Source organism: Cynocephalus volans, chromosome X (genome assembly GCF_027409185.1).
Source record: "Cynocephalus volans isolate mCynVol1 chromosome X, mCynVol1.pri, whole genome shotgun sequence".
Classification (NCBI taxonomy): Eukaryota; Metazoa; Chordata; class Mammalia; order Dermoptera; family Cynocephalidae; genus Cynocephalus; species Cynocephalus volans.
Window position 1 is genome coordinate 43,709,387 of NC_084478.1, and position 13,904 is coordinate 43,723,290.

At 34.2% G+C, this 13,904-nt stretch overlaps 1 protein-coding gene across 2 annotated transcripts in view; it reads right to left on the minus strand.

The window, feature by feature from the left end:
• The window catches only part of DMD (dystrophin), a 2,107,999-nt gene that overhangs the window by 1,740,982 nt on the left and 353,113 nt on the right, over positions 1 to 13,904 (minus strand). For both annotated transcript variants that reach the window (XM_063083086.1, XM_063083084.1), the window contains exon 5: positions 6,391 to 6,483. In XM_063083086.1, coding sequence (XP_062939156.1) covers positions 6,391 to 6,483 — 93 coding nt within the window. The remainder of the gene's footprint in view (positions 1 to 6,390; positions 6,484 to 13,904) is intronic.

Consider the following 13,904-nt stretch of genomic DNA (forward strand, 5'->3'; position numbering starts at 1 on the left):
AAAATATACATCTGACAAAGGATTAATATCCAGAATATATAAGGAACTCAAACAACTTTACAAGAAGAAAACAAGCAACCCAATTAAAAAATGGGCAAAACAGCTAAGTAGGCATTTCTCTAAGGAAGATATACAAATGGCCAACAGACATATGAAAAAATGCTCAACATCACTCAGCATCCGGGAAATGCAAATCAAAACCACATTGAGATACCATCTAACCCCAGTTAGGATGGCTAAAATCCAAAAGACTATGAACGATAAATGCTGGCAAGGCTGCGGAGAAAAAGGAACTCTCATACATTGTTGGTGGGACTGCAAAATGGTGCAGCCTCTATGGAAAATGGTATGGAGGTTCCTCAAACAATTGCAGATAGATCTACCATACGACCCAGCTATCCCACTGTTGGGAATATACCCAGAGGAATGGAAATCATCAAGTCGAAGGTATACCTGTTTCCCAATGTTTATCGCAGCACTCTTTACAATAGCCAAGAGTTGGAACCAGCCCAAATGCCCATCATCAGATGAGTGGATACGGAAAATGTGGTACATCTACACAATGGAATACTACTCAGCTATAAAAACGAATGAAATACTGCCATTTGCAACAACATGGATGGACCTTGAGAGAATTATATTAAGTGAAACAAGTCAGGCACAGAAAGAGAAATACCACATGTTCTCACTTATTGGTGGGAGCTAAAAATTAATATATAAATTCACACACACACACACACACACAAAGAAACCGGGGGGGGGGGGAAGAAGATATAACAACCACAATTATTTGAAGTTGATACGACAAGCAAACAGAAAGGACATTGTTGGGGGGAGGGGGGAGGGAGAAGGGAGGGAGGTTTTTGTGATGGGGAGCAATAATCAGCTACAATGTATATCGACAAAATAAAATTAAAAAAAAAAAAGTAGAGCTGTATTGTTTAGTAGCTGATGCTAATTGTTTTTGGATAAAGATCACTTTAATCACTGGTAAAAAAAATAATAATAATAATAATATATTCATCTTATTCAACAGATTGCCTATGATTCAATTTCCTTTGCTCTAAACTTATTTTAAAAATAAAATTAACTACCTTTGTTTCTGGTAAAAAAATAAATAAAAAATAAAGCTAGACTCGAATTTAGTTTTTTTCTATTTACTAATTGTTTTAATTGGGAAAGTTACTTAAGCCTTTTGGGCCTCACTTTCCTTATCTGGAATCCATACAATGTTGTTCTAAGAATCAAAGTTCAAACTATAGTAAAATAAAACCACTAGGTTCATACCATAACTTAAAATAATTCAAGTTATGTTTATTGACTGAATTGAGAAAAATATGGAAATGTTTGCCTATTTAAAATTTTTAAATGATCAAAAATTGAATAAAATAAAGGAAAGAAATACTAATCCCCAAGAGTTGTAAATGTGTGGCTATGGTTTTATTTTCACTAATTGGTTTCTGTACATTTGATTCTCTCCTAGGCTTTGAGCATGTGCAAATTCTATTTCAAAGTTCCATTTCTCTAACTAATCTGAGACATAAATCTATTCTAAGCATTTTTTCTAAGTTTGAGGAATGCAATGAAACCTCATTATAGAAGAAACTGCATATTCTATTAAAAGAATATTTATTAGGCTACTTCTTTAATATATCAGGCCCCTTATGCGATACTTGAAGTAAGTATGTAAGTAAATGTGATTAATCTTTACCACCAAGGGCTTTCCTTTGGAAAGTACAGGATCCATATGCTATCAACATTTGATCAGATGATGAATATTTATTGTGTAATTTAAATATAACATTTTATTTTGTTTTTCATCTATGTAGAAATTAACAAATGCCTTTGGGGTAAATATATATTTTAAAATCTCCAATGTTAGTCAACTTTTTATGAAAGATTCAATGCAAATTTTAGGATACACTATTAAATCCAATTTTAAAATACTTTATAAAGATTGGAGATGATGTTTTATAAATATGGTAATAATTCAAATATACAAAATATTTGAATATATTTCTTATGATCCCTTGATAGCTATATACATTATTTACAGGGGGATTATTCGGTTTTCTTAATTCTTTCCTGACCTGATTATTTAGTCAGTTACTCAGAGAGCAAATAGGTCAAATAATTATGTAAGATATATATTTTTCTCATAATATTCTAAAATTATTAAGTGCACAGCCACCATGTACAGTGATTACAGGACGTGTACTTTGTACTATTTACACAACCCTGTACAAAACCAGGGTTGGAATCAGCTGATAGTGGCTCATTGGTGATGATGGACTTGTACTAATCAGGCAACCCTCAAATGATGAATGGGATTCATTTGTGAAATGCTTGTCCAGATTTCCCCCCATATACATGATGCTGAAGTACAACACAGCATTCAATCCAAAACTCCTTTAGCATCATTATGCTACTAATTCAGCTTATCAGCCTCAGCCTCATTGGTATTGCTTCTACTTGGGTGCAAATGTTGTTGAGAAAAAAATAAAGGGAAATGTGTAATAATCATATCTTCTTTTCCTACATGAAAACCTGTCAAGAAATCATTGAGCTGGTCCTAAAGGTGAGACTGTAAGCAGAAAATGTTCCCGCCTATGGGTCTCACTATCCCTAAGAGAGTATCAATTTAAAGAAATAAGTGTGTGCATACAGCTACAAATATGTTTTCAAAAGGAAAAGAAATGAAATGTCTGAGCAATGATTTTAAAAATTATCTAGGAGTTAATTGGACAAAGAAGGTATGATGGACATGGAGAAGCACTACCAGGATTCTCCTTCAAGGAAGGGCTTGTTGTCATCAGGCGATCCCCAGCTGTTAGTTCCCTCAGGGACTACCCGAGTTGTAGATTTCTGTCACCCAAGGTCACACCCTTCCAAAGGTAGCCCACATCTGGTGACTGATGAAGGAAGTGGTAGAAACACTCAGCTATTCTGACTCTGCAGGACAACTCTGAAGGGTCATTTTAGCTCCAAGTTCCCCATGGGGTTGAATAAACCCATTGTTGGGTCTGCATCTCAGCTCTAGTTCTTCCTCTTTCCACTTCTGTTGCCTCCGTCCTTCCATAGGTGTTGGTCCCAAGGACATTCTTAATAAACACGCTGTCTGTAAACTCAATCTCAAAGTCTACTTTCCAGAACCCAGCCTGTGATAAGAAGGAGTTGTAGTGGAGAGGTAAGGGTAAAGAAAGGTAGAAGTAATCTACAAGGAAAGGATAGATTGCATGAAGCTCTTCAGATGAGCAGAGCAAGAACTATCTTCCACAAAAGCTATTAGCTAGGTAGGAGTTTATAGGAAGGGCTTTCAGCAGTGCAAAAATCATCATTCTCTTGTTTGTTGTGAAAATAACAAACCATAAAGATTGCAGTGTGAATTAGGCCTGGAATTGAATACTTCCCTTGGTTTATCGGCAAAGGTGGGAACCTGACTTGTGATAGCACACAATTGTTAGCAAAATTTGTTTTTATCTTCACCTGGCTGACAGAGCCGAGTTTACCACTGTAAAAAGGATGATTTGCACTTAAAAAGAAAGGAAGAAAAGGATGTCAAACACGTGTTGTCTACTTCACAATTTTGTTCAAAGCTGCCTGTGCTTCAAAATACACATTATTTTTCAGGCTAACAATTTTATTTGAAGTGGAAATTGAAAAACAGGTGATGGGGAAATAGGGTTGGCATTCCTGAGTTTTCACAAGTTCAAAGAGAAGTCCTCCACAGCACTATTAACAACATAGTATGTGGCAGTGGAAGAAAGGATACACACTTTTCCACCTCTTAATGTCATTCTTAACCTGATAAATCTGGAAGGTACATTAAGTTGGCCAGAGTGTCTATTAATCTTTGCTGAGATTCAAGGGCCTCTTCTACTACTTAATAGGAGGACACATATGTGATCTTGATGAAAATATCTTTTGGCATTCACTGAGTTATGAAGAGGAAAATTAAGCAGGGGATTTTTTTAAAACTGTGTTTAGTAGTTTTAGGAGAGTGTGATAGAAGAGCGAGATGAGATAAACTAGGCAGAGTCTGGGAAGAGTCTATATCCTTGCAATCACATGAATGGAAAACAGCAGGCTATATGAAAGGTCTCAGATAAAGAAAGACTGAAAAGGCATTTCTTCCACTATTCCTGAGTGTAAAAGTTCTTCCACATGCTAATAATAGCAAAACGAACAACTCACAAGCAAACGAAGAAATTATCGGACAGTATAGTCTTTAAACTCTATCTTGGAGTGAGCTGAGATGGAGCTGGAAATGTTTTGGGGAGATAAGGAAGGGTGAGATCATACGAGAGATACTTTTGATGATAAATCCAATTAAAAGAATCTTTTGGAAATCTGAGCATGCCTGCGTTTTCCTGCTGGCTTTGTCACAGCCAACATCTGGGACAATCAGACTGTGGTTGGCAAACTGGGGTCCACTACATGAACCATTTGGTACTAGGCCATAAGATAAATGCAACAATTGAGCGTGCATTAGAAATTTCTGTAGCAATTTTACAGAGTACTATTTATGTCTGTTACATTTAGTAATAAAAAGGAAGCTTAGGTCCTGTGTGTCTTATTTAATTTTCATAATGCTTCAATTTTATTGCATTTTACATACAATGTATTGGGGAAAAAACTGTTCCTTCCTCAAAATATTTTGAGAAGTACAGATCAATAGAAATAAACCAGTTTGATAGTAAGTGATGTATGTTGCCTTGTTGGATCTATTTGATACCTTCACTGTATGGAAAGGACTGAAAATTGGCCAACTTAAGCTCACTTGAGGCACTTATGAGCTAATCTCTGTAGTCAGCAGTTATGGTTGCTCACTTTCTTTTTCTTTTCCCATATTGCTGTGACACAGAATTGAGTCTGTTCATTGTGTTTGGAATAAAATGATATGGAGGCCAACTGGGAAAGCAATATGGCTGCTGAGCTGTGAAGGCACACCTCTGGTCTACACACTGACTCTCAGCAAGACCAATCTACAACTCAAGTTAAATGTCAACTCCACGAAATGAAACAGTGATACCTGCTACAATATAAAATGAACTTCAAATATTATGCTCAGTGAACAAAGCCCACAAATAAACAAAACACATATTTTATGATTCCGTTGATATAAAATGTCCAAAATGGCAAATATATAGAAACAGAAATAGATAAATGGTTGCATAGGGCTGGGATGGGAATAGGGAATAACTATAAATGGCCAAAGAATTTCCTTTTATGGTGGTAGAAAAATGCCAAAATTAGATTGTTGTGACGGTTGTACAACTCTTTAAATATCCTAAAAATTTGGGTAGATTGAGGCAAGGTGAAACTGTTCCTTCTTCAAGATAGTTTGACAAGCTACTGAGCAACAGAACAAAACCAGATTGGTACACATTAAATTTTATACTTGAGATGAGTAAATTTGTGATATAAAATTATATTTTAATAAAGCTGCTTTATAAAAAAGTAATCGGCTAGTAAAAAAGGCAGACATATCTCAAGTATTTTCCAAATTCTTAGAATATGACTGGAAAACCTTAAGCAATCAATATTATTCATATGATAAACCTCAAATAAAAATGTACTGTTGTGAGTGCTTTACAGATGTTCTCTCATTTAATCCTGATAAGAAATATATACATGTTAATTTTAATTTTTGTCTTTTGACTGTAAGGAGACTATGGCCCAGAAATGGATGGCATTGTACCCAATGCCTGTAAGATGGAAAATGGGGAAATTTAAATTTAAGCTCATGTTGGTCTGACTAAAAATATACGTATACTCTTTTCACTAAACCAAAAGATCTTCAGTCTCTTTTTTCAGAGGTCAAGTAAATGTAGACATTCAGAAGACCTCATTCTCAAGTGATTCAGGAAAAAAATGCAATTTCCAAATCAGATTATGAAGTGAGTTTTTGTAGATAACACATGAGTATATATTCATACAGATACTCTCATCCTGCTAATTTTTTTTTTACTTGCATTAGTTTACATTGAGAATACACAAGATTGACAAAGGCTCATTTCTCTGATAGTGATTAAAAGGAAAAAATTACCTTTCTTTTTACAAAACTATGTAGATTCACCTATAGGCACATTATAAAACACACTTATTTGTGAAAAATATTTGTATTAAACTATAGTTGGGACATTGTCTTTTCTGCCTCATTCAAAACTTAGAAAAATATTCCTTCAAGTGTGTCAGGATCTATTTTATAATCTCCTGATGCTTAACATCACAGATGACATGAGTTATGCCAATTTAAAAGGCAGTACTGTGGAGATGAGCTTGGTATTGTTAGAGATATGCATGTTGGTTTTGCAGGTCAAGGGCAAAAATGAAAAGAAGGATTAGCAATATGTTACCCACAAAGGAAACATTCATCAGGATTCTTACCTGCCAGTGGAGTATTATATTCCAAATCAAACCAAGAGTCAGTTTATGATTTCCATCTACTATGTCAGTGCTTCCAATATTCACTAAATCAACCTGTTAAAGAAAAGAGGAAAACATTTGAAGGAGGTATACCAAAAGCCTATTTATAAAGAAAACAAAATGTGAAGGTAATTGCATTTAGCTATTTTCTGAAACTAAACAGCATTACAGCTTTTTAAAATCAATCTAAAATAAAACAAAAATACATCTGTAAATTTACTTTTCATAATAAATAAATGTCCCCAGACACATATACTGAGACAGAAAATGAGTGTACTTTTAGCCTATGAATAGATTACTGCAAATTAAGGAGGCCAATCAGAGAATCTACAAATAAAATGTATAACAGTGATAAATCATAAAGGATGCCTAAAATTAAGACATGTTTCCTACCACAAAATTGAAACAAATAAGCAAAAACTATCTAGTCCAGAGGAGTGCTGTTATAATGACAGGTGACTGTATTTGACTAAAATGTCCCTGCTTTAGAAAAAAATATTAGAACTCTAATAAACAATGGAGCTAATAGCCAGCTCTCTATTCAATCCAAGACTGGCTTTGGAAATCAAAATTTGGCAGGGTTTCATTTTTCAAAGCAAATCTCTATTTCTCCTGTCCTTCATGCTCCTGACATTTTTAGGTGAAGTCAGTTTAAACATAAATATCAGGCAAATAAGCAGGTGAAAAGATGTTCAAAATTATTAGCCATTAGGAAAATGCAAATCATAAGCACAATATGTCACTACACACTCACTAAAACAGATAAAATTTTTAAAAATTGTAACTATATCAAATGCTGGTGAGGATGTGGAAAAACTGTATCACTCAGACACTGTTGGCAGAAACATAAATGGTGCAACTGCTCTGGAAAAGTTTGGCAGTTTCTTACAAAACTAAACATATAATCCAGCAATTGGGCTCTTGGACATGTATCCCAAAGAAAATGAATAATTATGTTTACACAAAAACCTGTACATAAATGTTCACACTAGCTTTATTTGTATTAGCCAAAAACTTGGAATAACCCAGATGCCTTTCAAGGGTGAATACTTAAACAATCTATGGCACAGCTACACCATGGAATGCCCCTTAGCAATGAAAAGGAACAAACTACTGATACTTGCAGCAACTTGGATGAATCACCTGGGAATTATGCTAAGTAGAAAAAGCCAATCTCAAAGGGCTCATAGTGCATGATTCCATTTATATAACAGTCTTGAAAATGTAAAATTATAGAAATTAAGAACAGAATAGCATGTGCCAGTGGTTAGGGATGGGGATAGAATATGTAGGGTAGGTGAAGGTAGTTATAAGAGGGCAATAAGAGGGAGCCTTGTAGTGATAGAATTGTTCTGTATCTTGAATCTGATGGATACACAAACCTATATATGTAATAATGCTGTGTAGAACACATATGCATGCACACGCACATACTTGAGTGTAAGTAAAACTAGAAAACTCTGACTTTAGTCCCCCTTTATCTGTAGGTGATATGTTCCAAGACTCCCAGTGCATGCCTGAAACCATGGATAGTATTGAGCCCTATCTGCACTATGTTTTTTCCTACACAGTATATACATTCTTTGATAAATTTTAATTTATAAATTAGTCACAGTAAGAGATTAATAATAATAATAAAATAGAACAACAATAACAATATACTGTAATAAAAGTTATATGAATGTGGTCTCTCTCTCCCAAAACATCTTACTGTACTGTGCTCACCTATTTTCAGACCGAGTTTGACCCAGGGTAACTGAAACCTCAGAAAGTGAAACCGTGGATAAGGGGGGACTACTATACTATTGGTGGATTGTATCAATGCTGACATCCTGGTCATGATATCATACTTTAGTTTTATGAGATGTTACAAGATCCCAGGGAAGATTAATAATTCAAGAACAAGAAGGCAACATCCTCTACATTTCATCTAAGGATTCCTCGTATAGCAGTAGAGGGGAGAAGTTCCTCCATATGAAAATGACACTATAAACTTACAAATTGATTCATTCATTTAACAAATACATTTTGGTATATGCCAGCCACTGATATACTTAGAGCACAAAAAGGAAAAATCTTGCTTTCATGGGATTTGAATTAAGTAAGAGTGGTAATCAGATCACCCATTGTTGAATTCAATCATTTAAATGAATAATTTGTGATATTTAGGAAATAGATCAATACTGGGGGAATCACTGCTGGTAGTTATGTCTTTACTTGCCATAGGGCCCATACTGAGGAGACTTAGAGAAAGCAATAGGTATTTAGATTCCAGCAACCCCTAACTATTGTCATAAGACTTCTCACTGTGTGAGCAGGGAGATAGTTCCTCCATTTCCATATTCTCATAAAATCACTTGTAAAGTCCAATTTCTATAATGTTCAGGTACTGCGCCTAGACCTTATAAAGAAGAATAAGGAAGAATCCCTAATGCCAAGAAGCTCACAAGTTAATAGGAAGCCACATAATAAAAAAACTAATTACAATTAGATAGGCTCCAACAATTCCACTTCTAGGTACATAACCAAAAGAATTGAAGGCAGAAACTACAACACGTATTTGTACCATCATAGCAGCATTATTCACAATAGCCAAAACATGGAAACAACCCAAATGTCCATCAACATATGAGAGGATAAATGTAGTATATACATACGATGGAATATTTTCAGTCTTAAAAAGGAATGAAATTCTGATACAAGCTACAACATCAATAGACCTTGGAAACACATTCTAAATAAAACTAGCACAACAGAAAACAACAAATATTACATGATTCTGCATGTATGAAGTGCATAGAATAGTCAAATTCATAGAGACAGAGAGAATAAAGGTTACCAGGGGCTGGAAGAGAGAGGAATGGGGAGTTATTGTTTAATGGATATGTATTCATTTTGGGATGATAAAATGTTCTGGAAATGAATATTGGTAATGACTACCAAAACATAGGAATACACTTAATTCCACTAAATTGTACACTTAAAATAGTTAATATGAAACGTCAACACAACAAAGGTCATATATGACAAACCCACAGTGAACATCATACTCAGTGGTAAAAAGTTGAAAGCTTTTCCTTTAAGATCAGGAACAAGACAAGAGAGCACACTCTCTATTCAACACAGTACTTGAAGTCGTAGCAAGAGCAATTAGGCAAAATAAATAAATAGATAGATAGATAGATAGATAGATAGATAGATAGATAGATAGATAATTAAACGGTATCCAAATTGGGAAGGAAGAAATAAAATCATCTCTGTTGCAGATGCTATGATCTTAAATAGAGAAAACTCTAAAGATTCCATTAAAAAACTGTTAGAACTAACAATTGAACTCATTAAATTTGCAGAAAACAACATCAATATACAAAAATCAATAGTTTCTATAAATAGACAATAAATTATCTGAAAAAGAAATCAAGTAAACAATCCCATTCATAATAGCTACCAGAAATAAATTAAAATAAAATACAGATGGTCCCCAACTTACAATGGTTTGACATAATTTCTTGAGTTTAAGATGGTGCAAAAGTAATACAGATTCATTATAAACTATACTGCTATGTTTGGTAGGTTAAGTATAGTAAATGCATTTTCAAGTTAGGTTATTTTTAATTTAAGATGATTTTATTGGAATGTAACCCCATTGTAAGTCAAGGAGCTTCTGTACTTAAAGATAAATTTAAACAAGGAAGTGAAAGACCTGTATACTGAAACCTATGAAACATTGATGAAAGAAATAGAAGATAAAAATCAATGGAAAGATATCTTGTGTTCATGAGTTGGAAGAATTAATATTATTAAAATGCCAATGCTACTCAAAGCAAACCACAGATTCAATGTAATAACTATTAAAATTCCAATGACATTTTTAATAGAAATAGAAAAACCAATCCTAAAATTCATATGAAACCACAAAAGCAAAAAGAACAAAGTAGGAGGCATCATACTAACTGACTTCAAAACATATTACAAAGCTATAGTAATTGAACAGCATGGTGCTGGCATTTAAACAAAAAATCACATGTTGACCAAAAAAATGAAATAGAGAGCCCAGATATAAACCCAGACTTTTACAGTCAATTGAGTTTTAACAAAGGTGCTTAGAACACAAAATGGGGAAAGGTCAGTCTCTCCAATAAATGTTGTTGGGAAAACTGGATACCCACGTGGAAAAAAATGTGAGACCCTCATCTCCTGCCATATATAAAAATCAACTCAAAATAGATTAAGACTTAAATGTAAGACCTGAAACTGTAAAGCTTTTCAAAGAAACATAGAAGAAAAACTCCAGGACATTAGTTTAAGTAAGGATTTTTTTTGGATATGACCCTAAAAGCAGAGCCAACAAAAGTTAAAAAATAGACAAATGGGATTACATCAAATTAAAAAGCTTGTGGACAGCCAAGGGAAAAATCAACAGAGTAAAGTGGCAACTCACACAGTGAGCTGAAATGTTTGCACAATGTACATTTGATAAGGGGCTAATATCCAAAATATATAGAGTACTGAACTCAATAGTAAGAAAACAAATAACCCTATTAAAATTGGGAAAATGACCTGAACAGACATTTATCAAAAGAAGACATACAAATGTCTCCAGGTACATGAAAAAATGCTCAATATCACTAAGCATCAGAGAAATGCAAATTAAAACAACAACGAGATATTACCTTACACCTGTTAGAATGGTTATTATCAAAAAGACAAAAGATAAGTGTTGGAAAGGATGAAAAGAAAGGCAGAACCCTCTCACACTGTTGGTGGGAATGTAATTTAGTACAGACATTATGGAAAACAGTATAGACATTTCTCAAAAAGTGAAAATTTTTTTATATACCACTAATGGGTATATATCCAAAGGAAATAAAATCTGTATGTCAAAGAAATATCTGCACTCTGACGTTCACTGCAGCATTAGTCACAATAGCCAAGATATGAGATCAACCAATGTGTCCATCAGCAGATGAATGGATAAAGAAAATGTGGTATGTATACACAATGAAATGTTATTCAGTCTTTAAAAAGAAGGAAATTCTGTCATTTGTGACAACATGCATAAACCTGGAGAACATTATATTAAGTGACATATTCCAGGCACAGAAAGACAAATACTGCACGATCTCACTTACATGGAGAGTCTAAAAAAGTTGAAATCCAAAGCAGAGAGTAAAATGGTGGTTACCAGGGGCTGATGGAGGGGGAGGTAGGTTGGGAAGACATGGATCAAAGGTTACAAAATTTTAGTTAGAAGAACTAAGTTCAAGAGATATATTGTACAGTATGGTGATTACAGTTAGTAACAAATTCCTGTATTTTGAAAATTGCTAAGAGAATAATTTTTATGTGTATCACAAAAATGATAATGTGAGACAAATCATATGTTAGTTAGTTTGATTTAGCCATTTCACAATGTACATGATAAATGGGTACAATTTTACTTGTCAAATAAGAAAAGGAAAATAAAGTGGTAAATTTTATGCTATATATACTTTACTACAATAATAAATAGTTAAAAGAAACCACTGGAACACACATGCACACCACGCACACATGCACACCATGCACACATGCACACCACGCACACATGCACACACACACACAAGAAAGCCATAGACAATCCCTAAATGAATGTGCATGGCTTCATTCTAATAAAATTTCTGTATGTTCACTGGAACAAATTAGGTAGACCACTGTGTTTCATGAAAACTCAGGGAATAAATTCAGTGTGACAAAGTAAAGGAAAGAAATAAGATATATTCAGTATCAACTGAAATCTGTAAAGAAGGAATAGAAGAACTGGAAGAAAGTGTCAGATGGGGAAGGCACGCCAGGAAGAGTTCACATAACTGAGGGGTATTATCTGATTTGGAATTAGAGATCTTGTATTCTGGGACAATATAGCATGGCCTTAGAGGGTTACTCTTATCACACTGCAGTTAGTGCCAATCATCAATCCTTTCGAAAGGTCTGCATTGATCAAGTCATATTGACATAAGTGGGGATTTTGTTGTCCTATGGCTGTATTGTAAGAAACACAACAACCAGAATTAATTGAGTGGTAGCCTATATGCTGTTCTTCCTGTTGTTTTATATGTGTGTATGTGTATGTACAGATATGTGTGTATGTACATAGGAATATGTAAAAAATCATTTTTGTTCTTTTAAAAAATATTTATTTATACATATACAAACAAATATTTTATTTTATACAAAAGTATGAGTTTTCACACATGCCTCTCTCCTATTTTTCTTGAGACAATTCTTCTTTTCCATTTTGCTTGTCCCTCTTACTTTCTTATTTATTTATTTAATTTATCCATATACAATGTGGCTGATTTTCATGTCCCTTTACCAATTCCTCTTTCTCCCCCTCCCTCTCCCCCTCCCCCTCATCAACATCATATCTGTTCACTTGACTTATCATGTTCAAGGAATTGTTATGATTGTTTTGTCTTCTTCCCCATCCCCCAACCATTTGTTTGTATATTTATTCATTTATTTATTTTTAGCCCCCACAAATAAGTGAGAACATGAGGTATTTCTCTTTCTGAGCCTGACTTATTTAACTTAATATTTTTTTTTCGAAATCCATCCACATTGACAAGCAAACAGAAAGGACATTGTTGGGGGGGGGGAGGGAGAAGGGAGGGAGGTTTTGGTGATGGGGAGCAATAATCAGCCACAATGTATATCGACAAAATAAAATAAAAAAATAATAAATAAAATAAAATAAAAAGAAATCCATCCACATTTCTGCAAATGGTAGTATTTCATTATTTTGTATAGCAGAGTACATTCCATTGTGTAGATATACCACATTTTATTTATCCACTCATCTGATGATGGACATTTGGGCTGGTTCCAACTCTTGGCTATTGTCAATAGTGCTGCAATAAACAGGAGTACAGGTATCTCTTTGACATGATGATTTCCATTCCTCCGGGTATATTTCCAGCAGTGGAATAGCTGCATCATATGGTAGATCTATCTGTAATTGTTTGAGGAACCTCCATACCATTTTCCATAAAGGTTCCACCATTATGCAGTCCCACCAACAGTGTATGAGGTTTCCTTTTTATCCACAACCTCACCAGCATTCATCATTCTCAGTCTTCTGGATATTAGTCATCTTATCTGCAGTGAGATGGTGTCTCATTGTGGTTTTGATTTGCATTTCCTGAATGCTGAGTGATGTTCAGCATTTTTTCATGTGTCTGTTGGCCATTTTCATATTTTCCTTTGAGAAATGCCTATTCAGCTCCTTTGCCCATTTTTTAATTTGGTTGCTTTTTACCTGTAAAGTTGTTTGAGTTCCTTGTATATTCCGGATATTAGTCCTTTGTCAGATGTATATTTTGCAAATATTTTCTCCCACTCTGTTGGCTGTCTTTTCATTCTGTTGATTGTTTCTTTTGCTGTGTAGGAGCTTTTAGGTTTGATATAATCCCATTTGTTTATTTTTCCTTTGGTTG